The sequence below is a fragment of the Zalophus californianus genome, chromosome 15 (assembly GCF_009762305.2).
Source record: "Zalophus californianus isolate mZalCal1 chromosome 15, mZalCal1.pri.v2, whole genome shotgun sequence".
NCBI classification, from domain to species: Eukaryota; Metazoa; Chordata; class Mammalia; order Carnivora; family Otariidae; genus Zalophus; species Zalophus californianus.
The window spans coordinates 60,169,894-60,184,863 of NC_045609.1; the positions used below are offsets into that span (position 1 = coordinate 60,169,894).

Genomic DNA, 14,970 nt, shown 5'->3' on the forward strand with positions numbered 1-14,970 from the left:
GCTCTTTAGTCTTCCAGAATCCTGTCCTTGGGCTGCATTCTGAGGTCCAAATTAATCCATCCCTTGTTTATTCTATAATTAGTAAACAATCTCCTATTTTTTTTCTTTTTTTTAAGATTTTATTTATTTATTTGATATGGGGGAGAGGGAGAGGGCAAGCACAAGCACAAGCACAAGCAGGGGGAGCAGCAGGCAGGGGAGAAGCAGGCTCCCCGAAGAGCAGGGAGCCCGATGCGGAACTCGATCCCAGGACTCTGGGATCATTAACTTAGCCGAAGGCAGCCACTTAACCAGCTGAGCCACCCAGACGCCCCTAACCAGTCTCCTATTAATGGACAGTTGGATTTTTACTTTTTTTCTATTTACAAATTCAGTCTCTTGTCTTACCTTTATATATATTAACAGCTGTTTGAAATGTTCTTAAACAGTCTACAGCTTGTACAAGCAGTGCAAAAAAGAATTCTGCAGTTAACCCACTGCTTTAGAGAGCTTGCAAAAGGGGAACTTCCCCACAGTACCATTTCAACCTCCTCTAATTCTAGATGTCAAAAGCTCTTAATAAGCTGATTTTTCCTAAACTTTGCCCATAAACAGGTTTTCTCTCCTGTTCCGAAATTGAAGACCTGAACAAATCAGAAATTTCTCCTCATGTCTAGCTGTATATAAATTAACTTCTCTAGGAAATGGAACAGAACTCAAACTGGCAGCTCTCTAGCTGTCTTTTTTGAAATCCTAAACTTAAAATAATCAGTGTAAGTCCGCCCCAAGTCTTTTTCTTAGTTACTTGATTTCTCATCTTATACTGTAAAGGACCCCTGTCCTTTTTTACAAGACATTTAACCCCAGCAAAGTGAGTGGGCATGGAATGATTTCTTCAGGTAATAGGAGCTGTCTGTAGAAAAATGGCGATAGAGGCATTTGTTTATTGATTTTACATGTTTATAAATGGAATTTTTCAGATTATGTTCTGATCAAGCTATCCAAAAAGTTGCTTACCTCTTGAGTTATTTTGTTGTTGTTTTAATCAAATTGTTGAGGATTTGAGGACATCTGCCCATGTGCAGAGAAAAACTTGATTTTGGGGAATACTGATTATATAAATAGTAATATTTAATGATTAGTGGGTTTTAATTAATGATACGTCACATTTTTAAACACAATAGGAAATTTTTTAAACCTGGTTAACTCAAGTATATGTGGTTTATTAAAGTTCTCCTGGATGGAGCTCCTAAACTTAGGTGGCTTAAAACAATAGTAATTTATTTTCTCATGGTTCTAGAAGCTAGAAATCCAAAATTAAGGTTATCAGCAGAGGCATGCTCTCTCTCAACAATTCTTAAGATTTTATTTATTTATTTGAGAGAGAGCACACGCACACAAGCGGGGGGAGGGGCAAAGAGAGAGAGAGGGAGAAGCAGACTCCCCACTGAGCAGGGAGCCCAACTCGGGGCTCAGTTCCAGGACCCTGAGATCATGACCTGGGCCAAAGGCAGATGCTTAGCCAACTGAGCCACCCAGGCACCTCTTCCTTGTGTGTTTTCACGTCATCTTCCCTCTTCAAATCTGTCTCCATGTCCAAATTTCCCCTTTTGAAGGAAGCCAAAGAGAAGGGTATTTAGGTTCAACTAAAATGCCAGCCTGCTCCGCCCAGAAAAGTACATTTTGTGAGAACCAATGGAAAGGAGCCAGAGTTGCTGTAGTACATTCTCTGTGAATTCATGACATGATAGTGTAAGTGGCTCAGTCAGTTAAGCGGCTGCCTTCGGCTCGGGTCATGATCCCAGGGTCCTGGGATCGAGTCCCGCATGGGGCTCCCTGCTCAGCCGGGAGCCTGCTTCTCCCTCTGCCTGCCTCTCTGCCTACTAGTGTTTCTCTCTGTCAAATAAATAAATAATCTTAAAAATATATATATAAAAGAGCTCAAGACTGCAGATTGCCCCTTTTTCTGAGGACACCAGTCATAACTGGATTAGGACCCACCTTAATGACTTTATTTTAACTTGACTACCCCTGTAAAGACCCTATTTCTTATTAAAATCGCATTCTGAGATTCTGGGAGTTAGGACTTAAGTGTATCATTTTGGGAGCCACAATTCAACCACAACTCAACACAGCTAAAGACTAGAAGGATACACAGGAAGGAATAAACAATTAAACACTGGGGAGAAAGACTTGGGTGGATTTTCTTAATTGGGAAATTAAAATAATGTCTGCCTTCAACTAGTGATCGTATATGTATTTTAAGGTGCTATAAATTTAAATGTAGAAGTATTACATTTCCAGGGGCTCCTGGGTGGCTCAGTTGGTTAAGCATCTGCCTTTGGCTCGGGTCATGATCTCAGGGTCCTGGGATCGAGCCCCACATCGGGCTCCTTGCTCAGCAAGGAGTCTGCTTCTCCCTCTCATACTCCCTCTGTTTGTGTTCCCTCTCTCGCTGTGTCTCTCTCTGTCAAATAAATAAATAAAAATCTTTAAAAAAAATATTACATTTCTGGAATCAGATAGTCCTTGGTCTAAGAAAAAATATATGAACTTTGAGGGAATTGCCTTCCATGATAACAGATATGCAGCTTTTGTGTTTTGGGGAGCAATACCTTGAATTTTGTTTAGGTAGTAAACTTTTAACAGCTTTAGAATGAAAATGAGCATTGTCATTAGCTTTAAATTTGGACACCAATATTTTATTAGTTAATAAATAAATGGTAGTATTACCTCTTTTTCCTTATCCCACATATATTGAATGATCTCAGCCTAAACTTTTACAATTTTTTTCTTTTTTTAAATTTTATTTTATTATGTTAATCACCATACATTACATCATTAGTTTTTGATGTAGTGTTCCATGACTCATTGTTTGCATATAACACCCAGTGCTCCATTCAATACACGCCCTCTTTAATACCCATCACCAGGCTAACCCATTACCCCACCTCCCTCCCCTCTAGAACCCTCAGTTTGTTTCTCAGAGTCCATCGTCTCTCATGGTTCGTCTCCCCCTCCGAATCCCCCCCTTCATTTTTCCCTTTAAACTTTTACAATTTAAACATTTTGTCATAGTGTTCTAGACACTCACTGAATAAACTTTATTAAGATAGGAAAATATATTTTTCACTAATCTGGCAAAAATTAAATTTTAGCAGGGTCTAAGCAGAATAAGTTCCCTGACAAAAGAAAAAGGAACTCTGTGGACTCAGATCTGAAAAGCACAAGAGAATCTATAATGCCAAAAGTAAAAGAGTCCTTCCTTGAGAAGCGTCCTGACGGACCACATCAGAGAGAGAAATTTATAAAACATATTGCACTGAAGACACCTGGGGATGTATTGCGCTTGGAAGATATATCCAAGGAACCCAGTGAAGAAATTGATCGCTCCTCTGGAGGCTTGGCACCTTCAAATTCTGGCCACCATTCTTCCAGGAATAGTGACCAAATCCGTGTGGCAAGTACCAAAGAGACTAAGATGCAGAAACCCCACTTATCTTTACCTCAGGAAAAGTCTGCAGTTAAAAAAGCTAGCAACTTTCAGAAAAATAAAACTGCTAGCTCTGTGGCATCAAAGGAGACAAAACTTCTACCTTTACTTTCCCATGTTCCAAGTGCTGGTTCCTCCCGGGTACCATTAAATGCTAAAAATTGCACTCTTCCAGTTCCTAAAAAAGAAAAAGAGCGTTCCTCATCTAAAGAATGTTCTGGGCATTCTACAGAGTCCTCCAAACACAAGGAACACAAAGCAAAGACTGATAAAGCTGATTCTAATGTATCTTCAGGGAAAATTTCTGGGGGATGTTTGCATTCGGAATATGGCACTCCTACAAAGTCTCCCCCAGCTGCTTTGGAAGTTGTGCCATGTATCCCAAGCCCTACAGCACCTTCAGATAAAGCCCCTTCAGATAAAGAGAGTTCAGGAAATTCCAATGCAGGTAGCAATGCACTGAAAAGAAAACTAAGGGGTGATTTTGATAGTGATGAAGAAAGTTTAGGTTACAACCTAGACAGTGATGAGGAAGAGGAAACATTAAAATCACTGGAAGAAATAATGGCTTTGAACTTCAATCAGACTCCTGCAACTACAGGAAAGCCTCCTGCTCTTTCCAAGGGGCTTAGATCTCAGTCATCAGACTATACAGTAAGTAGTGCTGTGACATTTATTTTTACTTGAAGAGGGAAAGATGGATGGATTAGTGAAAGAGGGATGAATTGCTAGAACTTATTTGAAAACTTAGTATTTGTTATGATTCATAATTGGACTGAAACTGGTATAGTTCTTGTTTGGTTAATGGATTTCCCATATCTTTAGCTTTATTACTGTAAATCAGTGGTCTCCAAACTTTTTTGATCACACACACTTCTATTAGTAAAAAATTTTTAAGCATGTACTCCAATATATATGTATACTTATAGATTATATACATGTACCACTATACTACTGTGTACTTTCTAAAGCATATGCAAAAACAGAATTTAAAAGGAAGAAGAAAAAAGTATTTTCCTATAGAAGTTATATAGAAGTTACTATAGACTAAGTTCTACTGGAGTTTCTATAGAAGTTCCATATAAATAGAAGTTCTATTATTTTCTTCCTGCACCCCAATGGATCACCTTGCACACCCCCTGCTTTGGAGACCACTGCTGTAAATGAAGGTAGAGTGTAGAAATGTTGTTAATTGTGGTGTGCAATTTTATTTATAAAGTGCTTCATTCTATCTTGGGAATAAGCTGCATTAAATTCTAATATGTCTGTAAAATTTGGTGGGGAAGGTATTAATGTTCCATGGTAACACCGAAAAATTAGTTTGATTCCATTAAAATAGAATTTAAAAATAAAGACAGGGTAGCCATGGAGCCCTTGGGTGTTCGCAGTCAGTTCCTAAGGCTGGCAGGGTTTTATAAGTAGTGCCTTTCCTAATAAATGGTAAAATCAAATTGCCTGCAGTACAAAATACTAGATTTAAAGCATGATGGTAAAAATTCTCTAAGAAAGGTATCCTCCTGGCCTAGGTTATTGACATAGACAATATTCTTTAGTACTCTGAATAACTTATATAAGAAATCCCAATTCTTCTAAGATGTGTTATAAAGTATTCCTAAATTTTCTTCTTGTTTTAGGAACATGTTCATAGTGGAACATACACAAATACTTTAGAACGTCTAGTGAAGGAGATGGAAGACACTCAAAGGTTAGTTAGCATCATGACTACCTTGCTAACTTTAACATACTGCTTGTTTGTGTGGCTGGCTTTTAATTTTCCTTTAAAAGTTATGAGAAATTAGCATGCATTTTGTGCTAGTTTTATTGTCAACTTTGTTAGAAATAAAGTATTCTCGTTCACAGGTGGGGTCAGAACATCAGGTTTTTATGGTTTACTGCATTACCGTAATAATACAAATTCCTTTCTGCTTACCACAACCAGAATCTAACTGGTAGCTGAGATTCTTGATCAGAAAGTGTGGGCAGAGTTTTTTGTGTGTATTTTTTAATTGTGATAAAATATATAGAATTTAATTTACCATTCTAATCATTTTTAAGTTTGCAGTTCAGTGGCATTAAGTACGTTCACCTTGTTGTGCAACCACCACCACCATCCATCTTCAGAACTTCTTTTCAGCTTCCCTAACTGAAATTCCATACTCAATAAATAATAACTTCCCATCCTCCTCTTCCCCCAGCCCTTGGCAACTACCTTTCTACTTTCTGTCTCTATGAAATTAACTATTCTAGGTACCTCATATAAATGAAATAGTACAGTATTTTTCCATTTGTACTGGCTTATTTTAGTTAGCATAGTGTCTTCAAGGTTTGTCCGTGTTGTAGCATGTGTCAGAATTTCCTTCCCTTTTAAGGCTGAATAATACTCCATTGTATGTATATATAGCACATTTTATTTATCCATTCATCCTTTGATGGACACTTGTGTTGCTTCTATTTTTGGCTATTGGAAGTATTGCTGCTGTGAACAAGGGTGTACAAATATCTCTTCAAGTCCCCACTCAATTCTTTTGGGTTGGTATATTCCCAGAAGTGGAATCCTGGACCATACAGTGATTCTATACATAATATTTTGAGGAACTGCTGTACTGTTTTCCATAGTGGCTGCACCATTTTACATGCCCATCAGCAGTGCACAAGGATTCTAGTTTTTCCACATCCTCACCAACACTTGATATTTTCTGGTTTTTTTGATCATAGTCATCCTAATGAATATGAAGTGGAGTGGTACCTCATTATGGTTTTGATTTTCACTTTCCTAATAACAAATGATGTTGATCATCTTTTCATGTCCTTATTGGCCATTTGTATAGCTTCTTTGGAGAAATGTCTATTCAGATCTTTGCCCATGTTTTTTTTAAGATTTTATTGATTTATTTGAGAGAGAGCACAAGAGGGGGAAGGGGCAGAGGGAGAAGGAGAAGCAGACTCCCTGCTGAGCATGGAGCCCCATGTGAGGCTCAGTCCCAGGACCCCAGGATCATGACCTGAGCCAAAGACGGACACTTAAATCAACTGAGCCATCCAGGTGCCCCTTGCCCGTTTTTTAATTGAGTTGTGTGGGGGTTTTTTGTTTGCATAGAATTTTTTTTTTAACATTCTTATGTTCATGTAGTCCAAATTTTGAAACCAGCATAGCCACACACGGTATTTCTACATCAAGTTACTCTTGAAGAAGTTTAGAATTAATGTTTCTCTCTCTTTCTGTCTCTGGCTCCCTCCCTCTCTCTCTCTCTCTCTCTCTCTCTCTCTCTCTCTCTCACACACACACACACACACACACACACACACACACACACACAGAAATCAAAAAGTTTGAGGATCATAATGGACCTGATAAAATTTGTCACTAGTTGTAAACTACTTTTGCTAATGAGGGGGAAAATACCTTCCTTATTTAAGAAATATCCTCAAAACTAGTCCACAGAACTTCACTAAAAGCTCAACTGACTTGGGGCGCCTGGGTGGCTTAGTTGGTTAAGCTTCTGACTTTGGCTTAGGTCATGATCTCGGGGTCTTGGGATTGGATCAGGCCCCACTTGGGGCTCCCCGCTCAGCAGGGAGTCTCCTTGTCCCTCTCCCTCTGCTAGTCCCCCTGCTTGTGCTCTCTCTCTACCTCAAATAAATAATAAAATCTTAAAAAAAAAAAAAAAAGCTCCGGCACCTGGGTGGCTCAGTTGGTTAAGCGACTGCCTTCAGCTCAGGTCATGATCCTGGAGTCCCGGGATCAAGTCCCGCATTGGGCTCCCTGCTCAGCGTGGAGTCTGCTTCTCCCTCTGACCCTCCCCCCTCTCATGTGCTCTTTCTCTCTCTCTCTCATTCTCGCTCTCTCAAATAAATAAATAAATAATAAAATCTTTAAAAAAAAAGCTCAACTGACTTGAAGTTGGTATATATGTGTCTCAAACTTGATAGATCAGTTAGCTAACCATAGGAAATACAATTAGAAGTGTTCCCCTTTCTGAATTTAGAGAAATTGTCTCTACTGTAAAATTCTTTAAACATTTCATGAATTCATGTGATTTGTAATGTCAGATCTGAAGTTGTTTATTTAAAATGAACACTGCACAGACCAGAGGCAGAGATGCTAGTTTGATCTGATGATTGACTCTTTTCTGTATTGGTAGAGCAGTACATTTACCAGTCACGTAGTGGGGCTGGAGTTAGGAATAAAGACCTTGATTAAAATAACTTAATCTTGGCAAGCAGTATAAGCAAAGACTCCAGAGCTAGACTCTCTGGCTTTGAATCCCAGCTCCTTGCATTGTGAGCTTGAGCAAGTTAGCATTCCTAATGTTTGTTTCCTCATGTATGAAATCGGTAATAATAAACTACATGGGGTCCTTGTGAGGGTTGAAAGATTTAATACATAAAGTTCTCAGTACAGTGCCTGTCCCATGGTAAGGGCTCAGTGTTAGGTATTGTGATGATAATGATGATAACAATGATAATGACTACTGGTGCTAGAAAGACTAATTAACATCAGTTTGTTGGTCTACTAGAAGTCAAATGAGCATTAAAGATTCAAGGGGATAATCAAATTATTCTTTGCCATTTTTCCTTCCCCTTTCTCTAAATGATTTGGATATCATTCTTGAAGTCCTAGCTGTAAAGAAATATTCAAGTCTTCTATGTGAAGGAACACTATTCTAATACCATACCAGTAGCTGGGTAAAAGTCTGTTATACATCATGATGTTTGGGAAGACATAATTTGTCTGTAGTGCATCAAAGTTTGTCATATAACAAGGTACTTATTAATAAGAGGTTGGGTTTGGGGGGTTGTTTTGTTTTTTGGTGCTGCTTTTAGACATAAACTAAAGATTATTTTTAGAGTAAACCATTTTCTGTAACATTTCTTTCAATTCTCAGGCTAGATGAACTGCAGAAGCAGCTACAGGAAGACATAAGGCAGGGCCGAGGTATTAAATCCCCCATCAGAATTGGAGATCAAGACAGTACAGATGATGAGGATGGCCTCTTAGAAGAGCACAGGTCTAGCATTTTTCATAATGTATACCCTATTAAGTTTATATTTTTTTAATTTTGTTCTTGTGAAATAAATGAACCATTGATGGTTATATACTTTATGAGTAATCTGTGATGGTTTTCTAATCCATCTCTGATGGATTTGAAGGACAAATGTTAAGGCCAAGTTACATCTTTTTCCTCCTGGTTATTGTTTCTTTTCACACAGACCCATTTAATGGCTTTGGGCTAACTACTAGCAAAAAGTGGGAGGAACAACACACATGTTCTCATGCTGGTCTTCTTATCTGGGGTTAACATTGGTCCTAAGAAAAGTTTTCTTTGCACCCAACCTTTAAACACAAAACCATATGCAATATAACTATTTGATATTCAATAACTTTTTTTATTCCAGGGAATTTCTAAAGAAATTTTCAGTTACAATTGATGCTATTCCTGATCATCACCCAGGTGAAGAAATATTTAATTTCCTCAATTCCGGAAAAATTTTCAATCAGTATACCTTGGATTTAAGAGACTCTGGTTTTATAGGACAGAGCGCTGTAGAAAAGCTTATTCTTAAGTAAGTAGAAAAATAGAAAAACATTTTGCTTTTTCTTATATAAAAATTACCCTAAAAGATTTCTAACTGACATAATCTTCTAAAAGGTTAATTTCTATTATGACCTATCCAGTTTTCTAATCCTTCTTATTAACTATTGCTTTTTGTGTTTATTATTTAATTATAGGAAACAGTGTAAGATAGTTCCTTGGCGTATTACATGCCTTTATTAGGATTAAGATCAGCATATAATAACAGCAACTGTCAAAATAATAGGGGCTTAAAGTAAGAAGTATATTTCTTTCTTATGTGAAAGAAGTTCACAGGTAGGAAGTCCAGGGCTGGTGTTTCACCATATAATCTTTCTTCTCCACCATCTTAAGCACCTGGTTGCTTCAGGTGCTGCTGGTACTCCAGCCCTTTACCTTAAAATTCCCAGAAATCCCACACATTTCTACTTAATGGTTAGTTGGATAGAGCTTAGTCAACATGATCACGCCTAGTTACAAGGAAGGCTGGGAAATAGTTTTTATTTCAGGCAGAGCCAGCGTACCCAGCTAAAAGTCAGGGTTCAGTTGCCAAGAGGAAAGGCAAGAATAGATGTTGGGATGGGCAACTAGCAGTCTATACCACAGTGCCCAAATTGGTCTAATTTCTCTCAGGGCATGATTATCTCAGATGCAGAGAAATCCCATTAATTCTGGTGCTGAGTTTTATGGAAGTACAAACCCAAGCTGACAAAAGCAGACAATGCCCTGAGACTTAATAGGGGCTTTCTCAACACTGCCAGCTAATGTAAATTTATCCACCAGATATATCCGGAAACAGGCCAACAGACTGGATCAGCTTTAGGCCATCACTTGAATTTCCTTTATGAGTAACCGATCCATATTGGAGTAGAGTCTACCTCTAAGGACTGAGGATGGTGTGCTTGCTCATTTCCCTGATTATGTCACATGTGGTGGTAGCAGTTTCTTACTATGAAAGTAACAGTCATTGATTTCATTTTATTTTTTCAGATCAGGAAAAACAGATCAGATTTTTTTGACAACACAAGGCTTTCTTACCTCTGCTTATCACTATGTCCAGTGTCCTGTACCTGTGTTAAAGTGGCTGTTTCGGGTAAGAGAAATGTTTGGGGAATATAGTTGTCTCCTACTGCATTTCCTAGTCAAAAACAAAGTTAAAATATCATATTTGCACATTACTAGAGGAAAAAAAACAGCACATCAAACCTATGATTTCAGTGGGTTAAAATGAGGCAAAAAGAGTCCATGTGAAGAGATTATAAAGGAAATGCTAATGCAGATCGTGTGCGCGATAGTAATGTTAATTGTGCCTAAGACATTTCATCCCACTGGTAAATCATTATCATGGTTAGTTTTATTTTTTTTATTTTTTTTTTTAAAGATTTTATTTATTTATTTGAGAGAGAGAGAATGAGAGATAGAGAGCACAAGAGGGAAGAGGGTCAGAGGGAGAAGCAGACTTCCTGCTGAGCAGGGAGCCCGATGTGGGACTCGATCCCAGGACTCCAGGATCATGACCTGAGCTGAAGGCAGTCGCTTAACCAACTGAGCCACCCAGGCGCCCTATCATGGTTAGTTTTAGAAGAGTTCTTCTCATTCTTACGTTACCTGTTTTTTTTTGGGAGGGGAGGGGAGCGGGTTTAGTGGGGGGTTTTCTAAAATATTTTTTTGTCCCATTTTTATGGAGATTCTTGCATATGTATTTTTAGGATTTGACTTGTATACCAAAATTTTCCCATTTGTGTGTGCATGTGTGTGTGCAGATATATATATATCTGCAACCAAATGTTTCTTTTCCCCAATAATGTTTAATTCTTAAATCCACTTAATTATCTAAGTTTTTATATTATCTGCATGGTAGCTTTAGAAATATCAGTGGCATCAAAAAATATGACTATTAAAAAATATGAGTATTGTATGAAGTGAGAAGTGGGAAAAACATGAGTTTCTATTCTGGGCTTTAAGATAGCATTTCAAACAATCTCATATTTGGCAAGAACTAGATATTCCAGTTTAGCCATTTATTCATTTTTTTCATAAGAGTGCCACCTGTGGCCAGGTACTGAAGAGAACAGCAATGAAAAAATCTACATTTCTGATCTCATGAAAGCCACAGTCTAGTACTATAGAGATAGTAAATGGGTATGTGTGTAAATGCATATTTAGAGATCTATTATGTCAGATGGTAAGTGCTAGGAGGAAATAGTAGGCTATGGTAGACACAGAGAAGTATCAGGGTGGGGAAAAAAGCTTGCTTTTTTGAATATGTATATAAGATAATTAATGATGAGGGCCTTATTGGTAAGGTGAGGTCTGAGTAAAGAGAAGAGAAGAAAGTAATGGAGTGAGCCGTGCCACTGTGTGGTAAAAGACCATTCTAGGCAGAGAAAATAGCAGACTATTTTTTCTTTTTTAAGAAAGCATGTCAGGGGCGCCTGGGTGGCTCAGTTGGTTGAGTGACTGCCTTCGGCTCAGGTCATGATCCTGGAGTCCCGGGACCGAGTCCCACATCGGGCTCCCTGCTCAGCAGGGAGTCTGCGTCTCCCTCTGACCCTCCTCCCTCTCATGCTCTCTCTCTCTCATTCTCTCTCTCAAATAAATAAATAAAATCTTTAAAAAAAAAATAAAGTATGTCAGAATTTATTTTAATGCTGTGGTTCTAATTTTTTTTAACCCTTCTTACCCAAAGAATATAAAAACACTAATTCAGAAGGATATATACACACCCCAGTGTTAATTGCAGCATTATTTACAATAACCAGATTATGGAAGCAAGCAGCCCAAGTGTCCATCAATAGATGAGTGGATAAAAGAGATGTACATGTACACATGCGCACTTGTACAATGGAATATTATTCAACCATAAAAATGGAATGAAATCTATGGTCCTAAATTTTTGTAGGTTAATTGTTAAAATGTAATTAAAATGTTTGCATTTTTCTGATTTTTATGAGTGTAAAACTAGAAAGACACTTTACTACTTTTTAAAAACTTTTGCAAAGGCAATTTGCATTTGATTGTGAAAAGTTCAAGTAAAATGGAAAGATTTTTTAAAAAGGCTTAATGCCATCCCAGTTTCCAGGGGCTATCAAATTTTAGTGTTTTCTAGATTGTTCTCTGCATGTACATAGATTGCTGTATGACAATATAAACAGAATATGTGCTGTTTTATGTTTTGTTTATTTCAGATAACAAATTATTGAGTGTTTTCATGTCAGTATAGATACGTTGTCATCCTTTTTAATGGCTTTATATAATTCTTTTGTAGTGTTAGACTATGATTTATTTAACCCAGTCTCAGTTGATAGACATCAGATTGTTATATGCACCTCTTTACACATTTATTTAATTATCTCCCAAGTACTGGGTTACCCACCTTAGAATTATTATTACCCAAAAAAGATTGTTACCAAAACTTGTCCTGTTTCCAGCATGCCTTTGGATGGTGCTTCCCCCTAGTGGCAAAATACAATAACAGACTTTTTTGACACAGGTTGATTTTGAAAATGGCACAAACATACAAATGATGCAAATACAAACATACAATGACACAGATATGCCTGATTGAAACCAGAGTTTGGGTTAATCTCCCTTACATTTTAGATTTAAATTTACTGTAATCATAATCTACAGCTCCAAAGCAAAAAGGAAAGAGAAATGTTTTCCCCTACTAAACCACTTTAAAATTACCTTCGATACATCATATGATTCTTTTTTTTTAAAGATTTATTTATTAGAGTGTGCATGCAAATGCAAGCAGGGGGAGAGAGAATCTCCAGGAGACTCCCTGCTGAGCGGGAACCTGACACAGGGCTTGATCTCAGAGCCCTGAGATCATGACCTGAGCCAAAATCAAGAGTTGGATGCTTAACCAGCTGAGCCACCACCCAGGTGCCCATCATATGATTCTTTAAAATGTTTTTTTTAACTTGAGAATTTTTTCCCAAAAAATGGTTTTGTAAAATTACATTAATTGTATGCCTCTGCATATAAATTTCTGTATGTAAAAAGGCTAACTAGATGAAAATATAAGGACAATAACTTTGCATAAATATTACCAAATTACTTTTTAAATTTTACCAAATTATACTTAACACTGGGCATGCTGCCTCTTTCCTAGTACTCTTATGAACACTGGCGTTATGTTCTTGATCATTAACAATCTTAAAGTCAAGCTTCTCTTTTTTTTTTTCTTTTTTTAAGATTTATTTCAGAGAACAAGCACAAGTGGGGTGGTGGGGAGGAGAGGGAGAAGCAGGCTCCCAGCTGAGCAGGGAGCTCCATGCAGGGCTCCATCCCAGGACGGATCAGGGCCTGAGCCGAAGGCAGATGCTTAACCAACTGAGCCACCCAGCTGCCCAAAGTCAAGCTTCTTTTGAAAAGCTAATGACAGTTTATCACTTCTCTTTGCATTTCTTTGATTACTAGTGATATTAAACATCTTTTAAAAAGTATATTGATAGGGACACCTGGGTGCCTCAGTCCATTGGACCTTCTGCCTTTGGCTTAGGTCATGATCCCACAGTCCTGGGATCGAGTTCTGCATTGGGCTCCCTGCTCAGCTGGGAGCCTGCTTCTGTCTCTGCCTGCCACTCCCTGTGCTTGTGCTTGCTCTCTCTGGTGCCTGGGTGGCTCAGTTGTTAAGCGTCTGCCTTCAGCTCGGGTCATGATCCCAGGGTCCTGGGATCGAGTCCCACATCGGGCTCCCTGCTCAGCGGGAAGCCTGCTTCTCCCTCTCCCACTCCCCCTGCTTGTGTTCCTGCTTTCACTGTCTCTCTCTGTCAAATAAATAAATAAAATCTTTAAAAAATTAAAATAAAATAAAATCTTAAAAAATAAATAAAAAGTAAATAAATAGTATATTGATATATTATTTTGCTTATTTGTATCTTTTCAAATATTTTTATTAGTTTGTGGTTTGATTTTTGCCTGTCATCAACTAGTAGCCTTTTCCTTTATGGTTTTTGGATTTCATCGCACAAATGAACTAGAAAGGCATTTTTTGATAGTTTTCATGTTACATTTGTCTAATATAAACAAAAGTTGTAAAAACAGCATGTTAGAATGGAAAGGGCCCTGATTTTAGAATTAGACCTGAATTATAAGTTCCAACTCCTCATGTATTACATTAGGTATTTTAATCTCTCTGAGCCTGTCTGCTCATGTGTAATGTATGACCACTTCATAAGGTTATTGTAAGTATTAAAATGAAATGCATATAAAATACATTTTAAAGAAAATACACATAAAATACCTTTATATATGCCTGGCAAGTAGTAAATGCTCATTTTCTTTCTTTTTTAATACTCTTACCTACTTTGGCAGATGATGTCGGTTCATACAGACTGTATTGTGTCCGTGCAGATTTTAAGTACATTGATGGAAATAACAATTAGGAATGGTGAGTATATGAATTTACTCTGATTAGCTGTGTGAATTATTGGTTGCTATGTACACAGTCTCTTTCGTATTGCTAAACATTTAGGATATTCAGAAATACAGAATAAAAGATTATTTTTTGTGATCTAAAAATCTTTAATGACATGAAACTCCAATCAAAAATGAGTATCTGTATTTTTCTAGTTGCATAGAGAAAAAGGGTATAAGACCTTACAAGTGACAGCCCTAAACTAGTATTTACCAACTCATGGGTTACTGTTCTGGGTAAATGGAAATAATTGCAAGTTTGGTATTTATTTAGCCAATTAACTTTAACTGACTTATTGGTGAACAAGTATTGTACTGATTGTGCACTGAGGAGACTGAAAGTACTACAAAAATGTAACAGTTGTTTTCTCACCTTTGAGATCCCTTATAATGAAACAAGCATTGTGATTTACACCTTTCACTTGTTTTGGGGATTGAGACTATATGGGCCCTGAAGATGGTAAAGTCTTTCTGTGTTAGGAGTAGTTGGTATATTAC

The 14,970-nt window shown here is 37.6% G+C and overlaps 1 protein-coding gene across 4 annotated transcripts in view; it reads left to right on the top strand.

Moving 5' to 3' along the window:
- SLF2 (SMC5-SMC6 complex localization factor 2) overlaps positions 1-14,970 on the top strand; it is a 44,952-nt gene that overhangs the window by 8,255 nt on the left and 21,727 nt on the right. The window contains exons 5-10 of one of the 4 annotated variants that reach the window (XM_027595843.2): positions 3,141-4,126; positions 5,107-5,177; positions 8,359-8,481; positions 8,870-9,037; positions 10,036-10,138; positions 14,371-14,446. In XM_027595843.2, coding sequence (XP_027451644.1) covers positions 3,141-4,126; positions 5,107-5,177; positions 8,359-8,481; positions 8,870-9,037; positions 10,036-10,138; positions 14,371-14,446 — 1,527 coding nt within the window. Of the gene's footprint in view, positions 1-3,137; positions 4,127-5,106; positions 5,178-8,358; positions 8,482-8,869; positions 9,038-10,035; positions 10,139-14,370; positions 14,447-14,970 lie in introns of those variants that run through there. The other 3 variants (XM_027595842.2, XM_027595844.2, XM_027595845.2) reach the window with 3 other exon arrangements.